The 20032-nt window shown below is 43.5% G+C and overlaps 1 protein-coding gene across 3 annotated transcripts in view; it reads left to right on the forward strand.

Annotated features, from left to right (window-relative positions):
- Positions 1 to 6067: 6067 nt before the first annotated feature.
- Positions 6068 to 20032, forward strand: part of Pde5a (phosphodiesterase 5A) — a 132719-nt gene continuing 118754 nt past the window's right edge. Inside the window, exon 1 of one of the 3 annotated variants that reach the window (XM_048333439.1) lies at positions 6068 to 6304. In XM_048333439.1, coding sequence (XP_048189396.1) covers positions 6195 to 6304 — 110 coding nt within the window. In that variant the 5' untranslated portion in view covers positions 6068 to 6194. Of the gene's footprint in view, positions 6305 to 6653; positions 6873 to 7415; positions 7677 to 20032 lie in introns of those variants that run through there. The other 2 variants (XM_048333441.1, XM_048333440.1) reach the window with 2 other exon arrangements.

Consider the following 20032-nt stretch of genomic DNA (forward strand, 5'->3'; position numbering starts at 1 on the left):
ACACTCAGGGCTTATGTTCTCATTTAGCTTTTTTGCTCTAAGCTAGTGCTCTACCACTTGAACCACAGCTCCACTTCCAGCTTTTTGCTGGTTAATTGGAAATTAGAGTCTCTTAGACTTGTCTGCATGGGCAGGCTTCAAACTGAGATTCTCAGATCTCAGCTCTGGAACAACTAGGATTACAGGTGTGAGCACTGGTACCTGGCTACCTATGAGATTTAGCAGCCATTAATTGTTATCTTTTATAGTTTTTGCTTGCATTCTATTATAAGAAGCATTCTTTATTTATGCATTTTTTTACTCATTTATTTATATCATTGTAGAATCAGTTTCTTATTTTAGTCAACAATTTATAATTTGTTACTACTATACATTTTGAGGTTCAAAATGCTGTTTCATGTTTGTCCATTAGATATATCCTCTAATATGTTCCCATCATTTCTTACTGCTTTTTATCTTTCTGGCAAAACAATATTTTTCAGGTACATCTTTCACCATCTGAAATCTAAAAACCCTTCTCCATAAAAATTCATGGTTTCATTTAGTGGAGAATAATATTTGGAAACCAAATCTGGAAGCCAGACCTGGTAATGCATGCCTGTAATTCCAGCTACTTGGAGAGGAGGTAGGAGGACCAAGAGTTCCAAACCGGTTGAGCAAAGATAATGCATTCTACTTCAAAAACAATATACAAACCTAAAAAGGCTGCTGATGTGGTTTAAGTGCTAGAGTAGGTGCTTAGCCTGCATGAAGCCCTGAATTTAATCCTGAGTATCACAAAAGAAAGAAAGAAGAAGGAAGGGAGGGAAGGAGGGAGGGAGGGAGGGAGGGAGGGAGGGAGGGAGGGAGGGAGGGAGGGAGGGAGGGAGAGAGGGAGGGAGGGAGGGAGAGAGGGAGGGAGGGAGGGAGACAGGCAGTCAAGGCAAGGAAAGGAAATGAATGAGAGGTTAAGGGATATGGTTAATTGAAGCTTAGAGACTCATGGAGTTTTCTCCCTAGGCTGGCTTCAAACTGTGATCCTCACATCTCAGCCCCCTGAGTAGCTATGATTATAGGAGTGAGCCACCAGCATGCTCCTGCAAGTTCCAAGTTTTGAATTCCTATTTGTTAGGGCTATCATGAGAAGGTTTTCCGGGCACTCAAGGTGTCAGAAATGTATCTTCCCAAAATTCCAATACCCACATGGAAGCAGGCTTATGTGTGTGCCTCTTCTCCTCTTGGCTTGCAAATGGCTCTCCACTTGCTTCTTCCTGGCATGTCTGTCCTTCTGTTTGTCTCTAGTATCTCTACTGGCAAACTTCCTCTCCCCGTGCAGCTCTGGTCAGGTTGGACCAAGGCCTACCCACATGACCTTATTTAGCCTTAGTTATCTCTTTAACAGTTATCTCCATTTCCAAAAACAGACATGCCCAGAAAAAGCAAGGTTAGAACTTCAACAGAGAAGATTATTATTGGGATACAATTCAAATCATAACACTAAGGGACAGAAATACAGCTTTCTGTTTGTGTGTGTGTGTGTGTGTTCGTGTGTGTATGTGTGTGTGTGTGTGATTTCCTGCTGATGCTGCTACCTTGTTAGAACAACTAATTCTGATATTTATTTACTTATTTCTAAAGTATCTTCACTGACAGACACTCATAATCACAAACATAGAAACATTCACTTTTTCTTTTCCAGTTGTGGTGCTTTGTAGTTCTGGGATTTGTTGTTGTTGTTGCTTGCTTGTTTTTTAATCTATTGCCCTGTCTAGAACTCTAGCACAATATTGAATAGAAATGGTAAAGGTGTACTTCCTGCCTTCAATCTTAGAAGTGTTTTTTTTAATAGATGCTATTTTTCAAATTGAAAAGTATGTGTCTGTTCTGTGTTTGTTGGAGTGCTTTTTTTTTAAAATCACAAGTGGATATTGGATTTGTTAGATAGCTTGTTTTTTGCGTTGGTTGAGATGATCATTTGTTTATCTTTGTTAATCTGGTAAATTGCATGATGTGACCTTTGAATGTTAAGCTAACAATATATACCTGGAATCAATCATGTGTTGTCACCAGCTATTGCCCTTTTGAAATTTTTATATATTGCTGAACTCACATTGCCAATAATATAATAAGGGTTTTATATCTATCAAGAAACACAATGTTTTCTTTTAATATCTGTGTCATGTTTTACTATCAAGTTTTCTCTGTTTTGCTGATAGGGTGGCTATAATAAATGTTTGAACAAATTCACCACTGGCCTGAAGATTTCCCTGTAGTTTTCTTTTCTAAAAATAATAAAACCAATGTTATTGGATGTTATTTCATTGAAATTCCAAATTCTATCTTGTATTCTGTTTTGGTTACCCGCCCCCCCCCCCATCCAATGAATTCATCCATTTCAATTAAATTATTGAACTTATCAGCATAGTGCACATTACTTTTACTTTATCATATACATTCTATTTTTTTTCAGCATAGGTACAAAAGATAGTGTGTAAATACGGAAAAGGAAAAACAGCAACAAAAAACCAAGGCACGGAAGATGAAATGACTCCTATGATTTGTTTTCCCATCCAAGTTTCCATCACCCCAAGCCTGACTTCAGTTTCTGAGAGCAGCCTAGGATGGTTCAGAAGACTCCTGTCTTTGAATCACTTTTGCAATAGTTTTGGGGGTAACAGGCCTTTATGGTAACCCATCCTACCCCTGATAGCTCTAGACATTGAAATTCATTGATGAGAGAATCTATAGATTGCAGAATGTTTTTAGGAGACAGAATGGACATTTGAATCTTGCGTGTTGTGCAAGAGTAAGTCATTCGTAGTCATTTATCAGCAATAGAAATTCATTTCTTGCAGTTAGGTGTAGAGACTTCTAGGTCCAAGATGAAAGCACTTATTTTTAGCTGTCTTCCTCCTTCCTTCTGGCCGCATCCTCTATAGGGCTGTCCCTGAGTTTCACATGATGGAAAAGATGGAAGGGGCAAGCTTTCCCCTGAAGTCTACTTCTAAGGCACTAATGAGTTCATTCTTGAAGGTGGAGCCTTCACGGCTAAATTGGCTCTGAAAAGTCCCACCACAATACTGTTGCATTGGGAATTAAGTTTCAATAGGAACTTTGGAGGTGGGTGTAAACATTCAATCCATGGTACCTGTTTTTTTTTTTTCTTTAAGGGGGGGCGTATGTAGCTTAAATACAGAGACTTGCAGTCTTGCGTGTGTGTGTGTGTGTGTGTGTGTGTGTGTGTGTGTGTGTGTGTGTGTGTGTGAGATGAGGCTCAACTCTGTACCTGCCACTGCCTCTGAGCTCTTTGGCTCAAAGCTAGCACTCTACTACTTGAGCCACAGCGTCACTTCTGGTTTTCTGCTGGCTTTGAACCACGATCCTCAGATCTCAGCCTCCTGAATAACTAGGATAAAAGGCATGAGCCACCAGCACCCAGCTAGTCACTTGCGCCTTTTTTCACTCAAGGCTTGTGCTCTTCCACTTGAGGCACACTTTCCGTTCTGGCTTTCTTCTGATTAATTGGAAATAAAAGTCTCAGAGATTTTTCTGCCCAGGCTAGCTTTGAACTTTTATCTGCAGATCTCAGCCTCCTGAGTAGGTAGGATTATAGGCATGAACCACTGGTATCAGGAGCCATTATACACATTTATTTCAATAAGACAGCCAACCAAGCAAACAATTCAAGCCAAAATTTCACTCCATCTTTAGTCTAGTAAGGCTAGTTTTAACTGAGCTGACCTACTGTTAGGAATACATGCATTTGAGCTAGACACCGGTGGCTCAGGCCAGTAATCCTAGCTACTCAAGAGGCTGAGATCTAAGGACCGTAGTTCAAAGCCAATTTGGGAGTAAAGTCTGAAAATCTTATATCCAATAAACTATTCAGAAAAAAGCCAGAAGTGGTGCTGTGGACTCAAGTGGTAGAATGCTAGCCTTGAGCACAAAGAGGCTCAGGGATAGCACTCAGACCCTGAGTTCAAGCCCGAGGACCAACAATGAAAAAAAGAAAAAAAGAATACATGCATTTCAGAAGTGAGTACCATGTAGACTGAACACCCTGGAGAATGTCACCACTATCGTAATACATGAGGAGAGAACTCTCATGTACAACCTAATATAATGTATCACACATTGCTTCACTCTACTGCCTTGCTTGCTGTTATTGGTTGTAGTTACTTCTGTACTTCAGAGAAACTGAAGTTACAAAAGGATAATTATTCAATGCAGGCAAATAAACCACTGCATTTGGGGAGATGGAAAAACATTTCCAAAAGTTCCTGTTTAATTCCGTGTTTCTCTGTAGTGAGTAATACCTTCTGTTTTGCCAAGTGTATGTCAGTTTGATCATTTCTGGTGTATCACCACAAATGGTGTCATTCACACATTGTGCAACACACAACTCTGAATTTAATTCAGCCAAAAAAATAGGTCATTGCAAAGTGCCATATTAAAATTGCAGATGGGTGACAGGGATGACAAGTTGAGGACAAAGCTAAGAAAGAATTCAAGTCTTCCTCGAAAAATAAAATGCATAAAGGATCAGGTACCTAGGGTAGGAGGACTGATCCCTTTATAGTGGATGCTTTCTGTGTACAGTATGTTCACTCTGGTAGAATGAAGAAAACAATGGCCAGGATTTGCTGGCTTGTGCCTGTAGTCCTAGCTACTCAGGAAGCTGAGATGTGAGGACCACAGCTCCAAGCCAGCCCAGGAAGGAAAGTCTGTGAGATTCTTATCTCCAATTAACACCAGAAACAAACCAAAAGTGGAGCTGTGGCTCAAGTGTGTGGCAACACACACACACACACTCGATGAATTAATGTAAAGTTGGGTTGGATTAACTGGTTGCTTTCCTCAGAACCCTAATGAGTGCTGTTGTTCTCAAATTAGCCTTATGATGTAAAAGTGTGTGTGTATGTGGTGTGTGTGTGTGTGTGCAAGCATGTACACTCTGATCATGAGGCTTGAACTCATGGCTGGCGCTCTATCATTTGAGCCCCACTTTTGGCTTTTTGGTGGTTAACTGGAGGTAAGAATTTCATAGACTTTCCTGTCCACGCTGGCTTTGGACTGTGATCCTCAGATCTCAGCTTCTTGAGTATTAAGGATTACAGGCATGAGCCACAGGCTCAGGCAAAGTGCCCTTATTTCTAATCTCAGAGGCAAAGCACTGTGGTCATTTGCCCTTCTGTTTTCTGCAGAAAATCTTTTTTATGTGTGTGGTTACAAAAAGCGGGTTATGAGGCTGGTAATATGGCCTAGTGGCAAGAGTGCTTGCCTCATATACATGAGGCCCTGGGTTCGATTCCTCAGCACCACATATACAGAAAATGGCCAGAAGTGGCGCTGTGGCTCAAGTGGCAGAGTGCCAGCCTTGAGCAAAAAAGAAGCCAGGGACACTGCTCAGGCCCTGAGTTCGCGACCCAGGACTGGCCAAAAATAAAAAATAAAAAAACAAAAAGCGGGTTATTTGATGCAATGATTAAGGTAATTTGATAACGACTGCTTTAGTTGTTGGTAATGTTTAGGCCGGTGTTGCCTAAGGCACAGGCCCAGAGTCCAGGCTTGGTGCGGCCTGGCGCTTTGCATCCCCGCGGGCCTGGGTGGCCCTAATGACTGCGCTTCCCACTGGGTTAGAATCACCACTTGCTCCACCGTGAAACTTCTTTACCTTCCCCCTTCTGGGCCGGGGATGGGATCTCCTTCCAGCGACCTTTCTCCTTCCCCAGTGGGACTGCGAACACAGCCAAGCTCCTTTCCCTGTCCAGAGCAAGACCCCAAGCTCACACCCAGGGCACTGCCGCGCGGTCCGCGTCGCCGGCCCGGCACACAGCGCGCCCCAGCGGCCGCCGGCCTCCTCCGGGCCACTGCGGCCACTCAGCTTCCGGGGAGCTCGCCCGCCGCCGGGCTCCTCTGCTGTTCCGCCAGCCGGGACCCCAGTATCTCCCCAGGGTCCATTCCACCGGACCCCTGGCGGGGCGCGGGGGCCGGCGCCCAGCTCCGCCAGCCACACCTGGAGCCCCGTGGGCGGGGAAGGAGGGCGGGGCGGGGCGCGAGGTAGGCGCAGCCCGGGGCCGCTGGGCCGCGAGAGCCCTGAGACCGCCGCCGGGCGAAGGGGAGGGTCCCGAGGCGCAGCCCCCCTCCTAGGCGGAGGGAGGGACCCTGGTCGGGCGGACCAGCGGGCGCCGCGGGGCTCGCGGAGAGGCGCGGCCATGGAGCCGGCCGGCCCCAGCTCCGAGCGGCGGGACCGGGACGCGATCGAAGCGTGGCTGGACGATCACTGGGACTTTACCTTCTCTTACTTTGTTAGGAAAGCCACCAGGTAAGAAGAGGACGCGAGCCAGGCCCCACCCGACCGGCGGGGCCGAGCCGGCGCGCATCGGAGGACCGGTGCCTCTCCTCTTGTTGGGTCTCCCCCCCCCCCCTCGGCGATCGCCGCGACCCCCCCGGTTCCCAGGACCCTGGGGTTTCCAGTAGATCCCTGGTCGCGTTACAGGGTGGACTCGGCTACCCAAGTGAGCGAGCACCGCGGAAAGACTCAACTTGTTCACAAAGTTCCACTGCAGAACTGTGCGCGCGACCCCCGTCCCTCCCCCGCGCCGCGACTCCCCCACAACGGGGTGAGCCCCGCCTACCCGCGATCGGGGCCTCCCCACCCCGCACCCCGAAGCCCCAAGTTTCCCTGGAGCCTTCGGAGCAAAAAACCCCAACAGCCCGCGAGCCCCTTCCCTGGACGCTCCGGAAGCGCCACGGCCAGCCGGTCCCCAGCCTCCGCTCCTCCCCGTTCCCCTCCGCCGGGCCCGGGCGGGGCGGGGAAGCGGGGGTGAGGGCAGGGGTGGGGACCGAACCGAGGACGCCCGCGGGCTGAAACATGCCGGAATCTGTCCCAAGTGAGTGCGGCCGCCTGGGCCCCCCTGCATCCCCTCGCTGGCCCCGCCGATCGCGCTCTCGACCCCCGCCCCCGCGGCGCGCGGACCCGGAGGATCTGCCCCGGGGGTGGAGGCGCGCGGGAAGGGCGCGGGGGGCGGACCGCGGGGGGCCGGCGGCTCCCAACAGTCCATGGAGACCCCGGGGGGCCTGCGCCCTCTGGCTACGAGCCCAGCTCCCGGGCGGCCGCCGCGGGGGGCGGGGAGGCGGCGCGGAGGGCGGCCGGGACTTTAGCCCGTGGGAAACGCTCGCCCGGAGTTGGGCAGGGATTTAGAGTGGAGCGCCAGGACCCGACGCGGAGAGTGCGCGGCGGGCGGATCCCCGGACGCGGGAGGAGCCGGTGCGGAGCCGAGGCGCGGCTAGGCTCCGGCGCGCGGACTCGGGAGGACCGCGGTGCGCGCGCCCTTAGAGAGGGGCTGGGACCCCCGCGGGCGGAGGCCGTCGGGCGGCCCGGAGGCTGGGCGCCTCGGCCCGGCGGGGGCTGCGCGGCGTCCGCGGGCTGGTGATGGTGGAGAGCCGGACTCCCCCTCGTCCGCGCACGGTCTTGCGGGGCACTCCCCGCCAGGGGGCGGCGCGGCTCGGGGACCGGCACCGGGGACCCCCCGCGCCGGCACGGTGACCGGCGGGGGGCCCCCAGGGCGGCCCGGCCAACTCCGACCCCGCCTGGGCACGACGTCGGCCCCCCTGGAGTCTCCGGGACCCCGGATCGGCGGGGCTTGGGAGCGAACTTCCCACGTGGCTATGTTGCCCTTTGGAGACAAAACGAGGTACAGCCGGCAGCATCCTGCCCCGCGTCCCGGGCGGAGGGCGTGGGCCGGGCGGCCGGGGCGCCGTGTCCCCCCGCGTCTCCACTCTGGTACATGGGTTGGGGACGGGAGGTCCTGAGATCGCACCTTCTTGAACCTGGCTTTCCTAAAGAGCGTGTGGAGTTGGTGTGGGTTTGGGAAGACAGGCCATGTTAAGCACCCGTCTTCCCTTCAAATCCTCCTCCTCCGGGTCACCTTTTTTCCTGAAAAATTTACTGCATCTAAATGGAGCGAGGCTCTTAGCTGGATCACCCGGGGCTAGAGCTCTATGGTCGGCTGTGAACCCACACTTCTCTGGGGTCACCTTGCTGCCTCAAGGGCCCTCTGCCCCCCAACTACACCCCAGCGCCCAGAGGATAGCAGGGGCGGAGAAGTAGATGGAGCTTTATAGTCAGCGAGGCATGGATCACTGACAATTACAGAATCAAGTCAGCTTATTTCTAGTAAATTTTAATAAATGTCCTGTTACAGTTTTCCTCTTCCCTTGAAAGCTCAAAACTCGGGGATTTCGGTGGTAATATTTGACCAGCCCTAAGTCAGAACACTGTCAGAACCTGTTGGAAACAAAACAACATTTTATTGGAAAATAAATTAAGTTACTTTTTTTGCCCCCTTGGGTTTTCCCCCCTCCCAAATGGCACGGGATTAAAATATTTGTCAAAATCATACTGCGCACTGTAACATTTAGGCCATCTGAAGACTCTGAAAGGTTATTTTTTGTAAGGGTTTTGGAGTTATAGTATATGTTGGCAGTAGGCTGAACACTTGTGTGTGTGTGCATGCACATGTGAGTACGAGAAGATCTTGTGGAATACAACCTGGAAAGTGAAAGTGTAAAGCATCTCAGAGCAGCGCAGGCCCTGGTCGTCAGGATTTGTGAAGTGTTGAGACTTGTCAGGGTAAAGAATATGATCTAAGGTTGTGTGTGTGTGTGTGTGTGTGTGTGTGTGTGTGTGCACATGCGCCATACGCACGCAGCCAGGGGACCTTCATGAAATATTCCAACTTAGCTTAAATCGGTAGCATTAAACAAAGACTTCTTAAAATAAGAATTTGGAGACCAGTTGGTAATGAAAATGCCAAACTGCTAATCCCAGTGTGGTTTGTATTATGGTTAAAAAAAATATTGCACACATTTTAGGTTGACAGCTAGTTTGTGTGTGTGTGTATGTGTGTGTGTGTAAAGAAGTTTACATCAGTTGATTATTCTCTGTGTCTGCAGTTTGTGACTGTCTGATTCAGAAAATGGAGAGCTCTACAGAGACTTGTGAAAGTTTATAGAATTGAAAACCAGTTTCAGATTCAGAGAGCTTTTTTGTCGGCACTAGTAATTAATTAGACTCATGGTGCAGCTGTTTGTCTGTACACTCTTTAATGTCATTTGACATTTAGGCATGCTTTTCTGTCCTGTCCCAGACCATCTTGCCCCCACATGGAATGGTGTTTTCTTCCATTAATAGTTTTTGAACATGAAAATCTTGGCATTCCTAAATTCTCAAACACCCGGTAAATTATGGTTGTCCTTGAAGCCAATGATGCTACTATAGCTCATTGTTTTCTAGATGATCTTCCATTATAGATCTCACACACACACACAAAAGCTGGAGCTTAGACCCTGCTTATGTGAGTTTTCAGATGTCAGATGTTTTCAGATAATTTTTAACAAAACTAATGTAATTCTAATGAACTAAGTGTGGAAAATTCTCAGCTTCCATGTTCTAGGCAGACTTGAGACACTGTTAATTGGAGTTTTAATATGCATGCACTTACATGAATGGTGCTAATGCCTTTTGCAGTTGTTATTCTTGACAGCTGTTGGGGTTGGGGGTGCCTCACCTTCCATTAATCAGCTCTGTGATTGGGGGTGATACTTAGATTATTTGGAATTGTAGAAGTGAGATGGTCAAAATTTTATTGCTTTGTTTTGGGCCCAGCAAAAGCTGGAGACTATTTGGCATAAAATGCAAATCGAAAAAAATTAAGTGGAGACAAGTTTTATGACAGTTTGGATCAAAGTCCAGACACAAGTTTTACAGTTCAGTGACGCTTTCTCCTTCAGACCATTTTATATTTGACCCTGGAAAGCTATGTGTAGTTAGTGGAGTTTCCACAGCCTGTGTTTAGAATTCCTTCCTTCCTTCCTTCCTTTTTTCTTCCCCTCCTCATTCTATTCTTCTAAAAGGTGTAGCATTTTTATTTGTAAGACATTTCTATGAAAATCAGATGGTTAATATAAAATAAAACCTTACCATCATTCTTAGAAGTTTTTATAATCACATAGGAATATGAACCTTTCCCCAATGTTCAGATAAGTGATGTGTTAAGTATATTTTGTTAGGCAATGTTGTTAGGCTGGTGTTGAAGATAATGGAACCTTTAGAGCTGTGGCCTAGCTCAACTTTGATGTTCTTTATAATATTTTATGATGGTAATGCCAGCACAATAATGACCTTTTTCCCTTGCATTGTTTATAGTAGGATCAGTAGAGCCAGCTCTGAGCTGCTTTCTATTGTTTCTGGAAGCACACGTCTGGATTGAATTTTTCCTGCCTTGGGAATTTATAGGAGCCCTTGAAACAATAGCTATTTCCTTCACTCTCAAGTGTTTGCAGACTTCCGTTTCTGGAGCCCAACCTGAATGATGACAAAATTCCTCAAAATGTAGTAGATTTAGTGCAATAGCAGTTAGCTATAGCTGGACAAATCTTGAGAGAAATCAGTGTATGTAGATAACACTCATTTAAATAAGCTTAGTGTAAAATTGCTTAGCTTATTTTTTCAGTTTGTGGCCTAGAGATCAGTAGAAGTTGCCTATATTTTCATGAGATTGTGTCCACAGCAGTTCAACTGTTAGAAATCTATGAACAACAAAATCAGTCTCCCTCCTTTCCTTCCTTCCTTCCTTTCTTCCTTCCTTCCTTCCTTCCTTCCTTCCTTCCTTCCTTCCTTCCCCCTTCCTTCCTTCCCCCCTTCCTTCCTTCCCCCTTCCTTCCTTCTTTTTCTTCCTTTTCTTCCTTCCCTTCCTTCCTTCCTAAATCTTGAAATAAACTGATTTGCTTAATGTCATGTAAATCTCTCTCTTCTCCCTCACCCCCCTCTCTCCCTCTCCCTCCCTCTCCCTGTATCCCCACCCCCTCCCCCATCCTGGAAGTGGAACCCAGGGCTTTCCTGAATTCCTACTCAACTCCACCACCGAGCTATAACCAGCCAGCAGATTTCCTTTTTAAGTAATCCCACCTTTATAGATGATTTGATTCTGTTCTCTATTATCATTTCTTTTAAAATATTTAAAACTATAAAAAATGTATGGAACTTCGTAACTTTGCCCTTTATCTTTTCAGAGAATGTGCCTTATATTCATTCCTCTACATTAGAAAACACAAATTAGCTTAGAGGTATGCTTTGAGCAGAGCTCAGAACTGCGTTTTAATAATGTTCGGAAGTGATTTCCATTGTAATTGGAAAGGCTAAACAGAATCACATGGTTTTTTAACCCAAACAATTTTCAATCACTTATTGAATTTATAATGATAGTGTGTGATTTATACTGGTTTTTGTCCTTGTTTTCATTCTCAGATCTGACTGTAGGAATTAAAACCTCTTCCTAGGATGAAAAGCCTCTTCTAAGGATTAGGGAAATTAAGTAAATAAGTGAATGGATAGCTATGGAAAAGTTGAAAATGATTCATTTCTGAGTTTATGAAGTGGCCTTGTTACCTGCCTGGCTGGACTTCCAGTGAAATTGGTTTAGGTGCATAGATGTAGTTGGCATTACAGCTGGTAGGAATAAGTAAGAGGCTTAAAAATTTCTGTTCTATCAGGTTCTCAGGAAAGTGCTTGTGAGCTACATACCTAGGAATAAAAACTGGAGAAGGTCTTTCCACAAGTTGCTAATTTGTTACTTAGCTTTGTAGTCATGTTTATTGACTTTGTATTTTCATTCTATTTTGAATTATCAACATCATCATCATCATTATTATTATTTATAGTACAAGTGCTTGATTCATTTTCTGTGAATGCTAGGAAATTTTCTTTGTTGCCAAATATGAATTTTGTTTGCATTAGGTGTATAAGGCAGGTAAAACAAATTTGAGCTGTAAGTTAGTAATCACTCTGATGATCATTCCAAAATGTGACGTAGTCTGGTTTTTGTAGTGAGCACACTTTTGACTTTCTCTTGCCATAGTTTGCTTTATGACTTGGAAGAGGGGAAACTTTTCTTTCAATTCTGAATTATAAAGTGGCTTTTTATAAATTAGCTCTTATGATGAATTTTGTTAGGCTTTAGCCTGTGTGAGAAATGATTCTCATTTGACATCCTATATCTAGTGACAAGAATAAAAACAAGAGCCATCATGTCAACTCTATGGAGTAATTGTGTTAATGAGTCTCATCTCAGCTGATGAAGTAATAAAAGCACACACTGACACACATAAGCACACTCACAGGATTTGAACTCACAGAGGGGGTCCTATAATCCAGTTTGTTAAATTTAGGCAATGTATGAGGGCTTGGGTACAATCCCCAGCACCACAACAATATAAATAATAAAGTATTCCGCTGTTAAAGAAAGGCATGCTAATCTCCAAAGTAGTAGATGGAAAACATTCAGTCACAAAGAGAAACGACACTAGAATCCATGACTTTAGTGACTGAAGTACCTGGGAGTTGGTTTAGCTTTGGATTTGGCTCAACAGATCATCTTGTCAAGGTTCCATCTGTCTATCGATCTATTGGTCTATCATCCATCTATAATCTATATGTAGGAATCATCTATCTAGCTGTCTATCTTTCCTACCACCCATCTGTGTTTTTGGCCCTGTAGTGTGTTGGCTTTGTTCTCCTGCATGTTTTCTTCATATGCTGGCAGAGTTTAAATGTGCCAAGTTTAGGACTTGTACTGAAGAGAAATCTTCATATCCATCTTCCTCCCCTTTGCTTGTCCTTTCTTGGACTCGTTGCCTTCTTGAAGCAGTCCCTGTATCTAGGAGCGTGGGATGATCTGACTGCTTTGCAGGAGCAGGTAGCTCAGTAGCATAAGCTGTCCTCCAGTGTCAGAGGCAGGGAAGGAGAAGAATTCCCAAAAGAAAGCCATTATGGCACAGACCTAAAAAGGTTCCAATAGCTACCATGACTGGTATTCGTTCCCTTTTATTTTAATGTTAAGGGAATGTGGTATTCTTAAAAGCAGAAGAGATAAGAGGAGAGATCATCTAATCATAGTGGCTTTTATGCAACTGTAAGACCAAAATAAATTTCAACTTATAAGCAAAAGGACCGAAAACACTGCCAAATGCAAATTGGCCACCTTCATTAAATTGCCCTTGTGCCATCAGCATGGCCGTCAGTGTGACCCTCGCTGCCTGGTAAGCAGCCTTCAGACAGCTGGCCAGCCCCATTTGCCCTGTGACTCATCCTGCCCACTGCTTCTGACCAGTCATGGAACTTTTGTTCTTTTTATTTATTTATTTGTTCTATGCCATTACTGGGGCTTGAACTCTGTGCTTGTCCCTGAGATTATTTGCTCAAGGCTACAGCTCTATATCTGGCTTTTTGATGGTTAATTGAAAATGATTGTCTCACAAACTTCCCTTACCCAGGCTGGCTTTGAGCCTCAATTCTCAGATCTCAGGCTTTAGCTGGAACTTTGATGCTATGCCACAGCAAGCAAGCTTTCATTACTTAGTTGAGAAAGCATATTTGCATGTGAAACTTACCTTTTATTTTCTCATGAACTAAACATTTCAGGGAAATACTTGCTTTTAAAATAGTCAACACAGTAATCTAAAGCATAATTCTTTCACATTTTAAAAATTATGGCCAGTTTGAAAACACAAAATTAAAATGTTCTGAACTGGGCGCAGGTGGCTCACATCTGTAATCCTAACTACTCAGGAGGCTGAGATCTGAGGATCACAGTTCAAAGCCAGCCCAAGCAGGAAAGTCTGTTGTGAGACTCCAATCGCCAATTAACTACTACAAGAAGCCAGAAGTGGAGCTGTGGTTCAAGGGGTACAGAACTAGCCATTAGCATAAAAAGTTCAGGGACAGCACCCAGGCCCTGAGTTCAAACCCCAGGACCAGCACACACACACACACACACACACACACACACACACACACACACACTGAAATATTTTCATGGAAAAAAAAAACATGTCTATACAGACCTTCAAATTCATTTTTTTAATCCCATCCTGGAGCTTGAACTCAGGACCTGGGCAATATCCCTGAGCTTTTTTTGCTAAGGGCTAGCTGGATACCACTTGAGCCACAGCTTCACCTCTGCCTTGTAGTAGTTAATTGGAGATTAGAATCTCACAGACTTTCTGCTTGGGCTGGCTTTGAACTATGATCTTTAGCTCTCAGCCTCCTGAGTCCCTAGAATTACAGACATAAACCACCAGTGCTAAAACTTACTTGTTTTAAGCTCTTGAGAGAATGAATTGAGAAATTTCAGTTTGGTCCAGTTTCTTTTGTACCCAAACCACAAAGCAAATCAATTTTCTTATTTATTATATAGATTTCAGCTGTTTTCTTTTGGAAGAAGTGCTTTTTCCTAGGAAACAGTATCTTTCACACCACTTGAATGTGAATGTGAGGAAAATTGCATAACGTTAGGTCCCCTTCCAGCTCTCCTTCCAGTTATGAACAGAAAACCATATGAAGCAGTTGTACATTTTGTTTATATTTGGTCCCAGTGAGTCTCTTATATGTTTATTTTACAGTGGGAGAAAAGCTTTGGACATACTAAATAACTTTAGGAACAATAGTCAGCATTTCCAAACTCGAGATGCAAGTAAACTGTACTGTGATCTGAGAACAGACCAGTGGAAGGTATCACAGGAGCCCCAGATCTCTCATTACTTTTATTGCTTGTATTTTTACATAGTTCATGTTTTATTCATCTATACCAGTATCATGCATAAAAGAATGTTGGTGTTTGACAGTGGTACTTTCGACCTCCTCAAGCCCCAAGACACTAAAATGCCAGCAACACCCCTAGGATTATGAAAGCAAATTTACACCCACAATTACCAACTATCTCTGAAAGGCTGGCACAGCTCTTTGGTTGGGCATCAACATTCTGAAACCTTTCAAATATGTTTCTGTTTATAATAGTGATTGAGAGCTCTGGGTAGGCATATGCAATTTTCAGTACATGACTTTATGAACTTACCTTTTTCCATAAAACAAAGCTAATGAAATTTATCTCATGGGGTTTTGTATCTTGTGCCAGTACAGGGGCTTGAACTCAGGGACCTGAGTTATATCATTTGACTTTTTTAGTCAAGGCTGGCACTTTACCACTTGAGCCACTTAACCACTACTTCCAGCCTCCACTCTTGGCTTTTTGCTGGTTCATTAGAGATGCTAGTCTCCTGGATTTGTCTGTGTGTGCTGCCATTGAACCAGGATCCTCAGATCTCAGTCTCCTGAGTAACTAGGATTACAGGTATGAGCCCCTGCACCCAGCCCCTTGGGTTCTTAAGATTAGTGGAGATGTATATGTACTCTTTGGTTTTTTAAATAGTGATTTTAATATGTAGTTTATCCATTTGCCTCCAGAGTCACTAACACCTGAAATTTAATCATAAACATTGTTTAATTTTAATTTTTTTATTGTTATTATAAAGGTGATGTGCAGAGGGGTTACAGTTACATAAGTCAGATAATGAGTACATTTCTTTTTGGATTGTGTCACCCCTTCCTTCACTCTCTCCCAGTTTTTCCCTCCCATCCCCACCCAAAGTTGTATAGTTCATTTTCAACATAGTGTCTAGTGAGTATCGCTGCTGTATTTGTTCATCCTTTTTCCTTCCATTTCTGTGACCCCCCCCAACTGCCTTCCCAAGACAGATAAATGAACAAACAGGACAAAATAAAAACACAACAACAACAACAAAGAACAAAACATCTTGTTTCCATTTCCTGGAGTTCATTTGAAGAAATATTAATTTATATGATCAGAGGCACATAGGCATTGTGCCTTTGTGTTCCCCCCCCCCCCCAAGAGTATCCTCCTTTGGTCTCACTGTGTGTGAAAGCCTAGAGTTAGAATTATTTGTTTTTATACTCATACCTTTTTCTCTGGAATATACGAAGTAGCTCAAGCCATGGTAATTTTACAGACCTGAAGTATCTTTGTCATTTTCAGATGGATTGACCATAATCTTTTTGGGGACTGGAGAAGGTTCTGGGGAAGGGAAGTAGAATGGGAATTCAGACTCTCGATTTTTTTTTTCCCAGCTTTTCTTCTAATGATCTTCATGATTAGCCCAAGTCAGTGAACCTCAGGTTTATGGTATTGGTGGGGGATGAGGCATCAAGACACAGAGATTCATAAATGAGCTTTTAAAACATCCCTGAAGTCTGACAGCTTCATTTCTCACTTTAAAAGTACAGGATCCACTTCCCAAACTGACTAGTTTCAGCCTTATAAGTGTTTTTCCAAATTCATGTAATGGATACAAACAGCATACCTAAAAGGGAATAAAATGAGAATCCAAAAAGTAGGAGAACATAGCCAACATTATTTTTTCTATCTGAGTTATTTTGGTGGGTTTTTTTTCCTGCAGATAATTGGAGTCAATTTTCATATAACTATTCTTTCCAATCAGAAAATTCAGTACAGTCTTCGCCGGTCAGATACTTGTGATGAATTCATAGGATTGGTGAAAGAAAACACTGAATAGAAAAAAAAAAAAAAAAGAACCGACATTTTAAGAGTAGGCTTACAAACATGAAAGCTCACTGTGTTTTATGGACATCTTGGGACTGTGACTTTTTTCTGTTTTGTTTGAACCAGTCCTAGACGTCTCTCCTAAAAGTCATGACTCAAGGGACTTGCTCTGCCACCCAGAGTGACTTAGAATTTCCCTAAGCCCCCACGGCTAAGGCCTAAACCCAGACTTGAGGCATGGAGGGTAAAAGCATTGTCTTACCAAGAGTTAAAGCCAGACTCACACTTTTAATCTTGGCTACTTAGGAGACAAATCTGAGGATCTAGGTTCAAAGCCAGCCTGGGCAAGAAAGTCCGAGAATTTTATCTCCAATTAATCACCAAAAAAGCTGGAATTGGAGCTGTAAACTCCTTCCCTGATACTATTTTAACAGGTTTTATTTGTTCTATGCTCATAAATACCGATCAGGGGCTAAGAATATGGCCTAGTGGTAAAGTGCTCCCCTCATATACATGAAGCCCTGGGTTCAATTCCTCAGCACCACATATATAGAAAAAGCCAGAAGTGGCGCTGTGGCTCAAATGATAGAGTGCTAGCCTTGAGCAAAAAAGAAGCCAGGGACAGTGCTCAGGCCCTGAGTTCAGTCCCCAGGACTAGCAAAAAACAGAAAAACAAAAACATAAATACAGATAAACTACTTTAACCATATTCATCTTCACTCACCTTTGTGTTTGAGTTCTCCTCCAACTGGTACCCACTCTGCGTTCCAGCCAATTTTACATCTGTCATTCCCTTTTCTTTTTCATTGTGCATCAGTTGTGCCAAAGGATTTCACTATGATGATATATATGTGATTATATAGTATATAATGTGATATATATAACAATACATACTGTGTATGTATAGAATATTATGCCTTATGTATATTTATATATGTTATACACATATATTATGTATGTAATATATATTCATATATGTTCATGTTCAAAGAATTCTTATCCATGGATACATTACTTTAGGCAGATGTACACGATGTCTTAAACTAGTTGCATTATAAATAGTTTTCATCTAATTATATTATTTAAAAAAATTTTTATTGTCAAAGTGATGTACAGAGGGGTTACAGTTCCAAATGTATAAAGAGTACATTTCTTGTCACACTTGTTACCTCCTCCCTTATTTTTCTCCCACCTTCTCTCCTCCCCCAACCCCCCATTATATATATATTTTTTTATTTTATTATTTTTTTTTTGCCAGTCCTGGGCCTTGGACACAGGGCCTGAGCACTGTCCCTGGGCTTCTTCCCGCTCAAGGCTAGCACTCTGCCACTTGAGCCACAGCGCCGCTTCTGGCCGTTTTCTGTGTATGTGGTGCTGGGGAATCGAACCTAGGGCCTCGTGTATCCGAGGCAGGCACTCTTGCCACTAGGCTATATCCCCAGCCCCCCATTATATTTTTTAACTCATGAAAGTTTGTTAGGTTTGTGTCACAATTTTACTGTGCCTTATAATTTATATCACATTTATAACATACATTTATAACATACATTATATAACGTGCATATTGTATAATGTCTATACAGTCTATAGACTGTGCATGTTAAGTATTATATACTGTGTTGTGATCATATTATATATTGTTATACATCTTTGTTAGTATTATCTCACATTATTTATACAGAGGAGGATTTTACTGAGACATTCCTATGTTGTTTTGCTTAGAATATCCCTTCCTATTGCTTCCTGTTCTCCTGCCTTTTCAGTCCTGTTGATAAAAAGCTACATTGAAGTTCCTGTGCTGTCTTTCTATATAGTTGCACCATATTTTGAAATTATTCGTCCTCCACCTTTCTTTTTCCTCTCTCCACTTCTCCTCTAGCATCCATCTTAATGGAAGGAAGAAACACAAAGGCGCCTATATTTGCTATCATAAGGAATTTAACTCAGGAAGACGCTAAAGTTTCTGCTGGGGCCTCTTAATGTGCAAGCACAGTATTTAATGATGTGTCTAGAGACATTGCCCAAGTGAGGTTAGCTTCCATATTTAATTTTAGAATATAAAAAATGGAAAAAAATCTCAAATGACATTTTAAAATAGAGTAGCTGAAAAGTCAGGTACCAGGACATTACAATTATATTTTTAGTATTAGAACAACAATACCCTAAGTACAGTATATTTTCGAAGAATTTTTACCTGTTGATACAGTATTTTAGGCAGATGTACAAGATGTTTTAAACTCGTTGCAATACAAATAGGTTTCATGTAATCATATTTTTAACTCATGAGGGTTTGTTAGGTTTGTGTCACAATTTCACTGTGTCTTGTAAATTCTACTTTTCCTTTTTCGTAGAAGCCAAGACATATTCTATAAAACCCAAACAAAATATTTTAATTGTTTTTCCTGTCAAGACTTTTGGCATAGTGAATATGTATTTTACAAGACTTGCTGTGTTTCTCAAAGAGTCATTTTGCAATTAGAATGAACAGTTCAGATTTGGTAGAAATTAAAGTTATTGCTACAGAGACCCAGGAGTGTGTGTGTGTGTATGTGTGTATGTGTGTGTGTGTGTGTGTGTTCATTTGGCTAGCTAATCAATCACATTTGAAATGCCATTCGAGACTTTCCTTCCCTGTGACCTATTAGGGAATTTCTCTTTTCATGCTTAGATTAATCCTTGTAGATAGCAGGCATTTTGGAAGGAGCCGTGGCTTGTGTACATCAGTAGAAAATGTCTGAAGATTCTAAGTTGTAGTTCTCTTTCCTGCAGTGGGATTTAATCATTGTGATTGAAGTTAGAGAAGTGGGGATGAGGGACCAACTGTACTCTTCACACAGGGCATCCCACAGGGTATTCATCTATATTTTTTTCAAAGAATATTACTCATTAATTCATAAAATGTTTAGGTGAATCATATTCAGTTTGGAATTGTAAAACCTAGTAAAACATCTTTGAATGGTAGTTGAGCCAGGTGCCGGTGGCTCATGCCTATAATCCTAGCTACTCAGGAGGCTGATATCTGAGGATTGCGGTTCAAAGCCAGCCAGGGCAGAAAAGTTGGTGAGACTTTTTTTTTTTGGCCAGTCCTGGGCCTTGAACTCAGGGCCTGAGCACTGTCCCTGGCTTCTTTTTGCTCAAGGCTAACACTCTGCCACTTGAGCCACAGCGCCACTTCTGGCCATTTTCTGTTATATATGGTGCTGGGGAATTGAACCTAGGACCTAATGTATAGGAGGCAAGCACCCTTGCCACTAGGCCATATCCCCAGCCCCAGTGAGACTCTTCTCTCCAATTGATTATGAGGAAACCAGAAATGGCTCTGTGACTCAAGTGATAGAGCACTAGCCTTGAGCTGAAGAGCTCAGGGACAGTGTCCAGGCCCAGAGTTCAAACCCCACAACCAACCAAAAAAAAAAAAAAAAAGTCGAGTCTATTTGAAGAATGCTAACAACTCTCACGTACTTTTAAAGTTGGAGCATGTAGTATGTGTAGAAGGAAATTAGTCCTGTGTGTGTGCGCGCGCACACGTGCATACATGCTACATGCGTGGTCCCATCCTCTCAATCTTACTCAGCCTTTTTCTGATCAAGGCTGGAACCACTTGAGCCACACGCTTACTTCTCACTTTTGTTGCT

This window comes from Perognathus longimembris, chromosome 24 (assembly GCF_023159225.1).
Source record: "Perognathus longimembris pacificus isolate PPM17 chromosome 24, ASM2315922v1, whole genome shotgun sequence".
Lineage (NCBI taxonomy): Eukaryota > Metazoa > Chordata > Mammalia > Rodentia > Heteromyidae > Perognathus > Perognathus longimembris.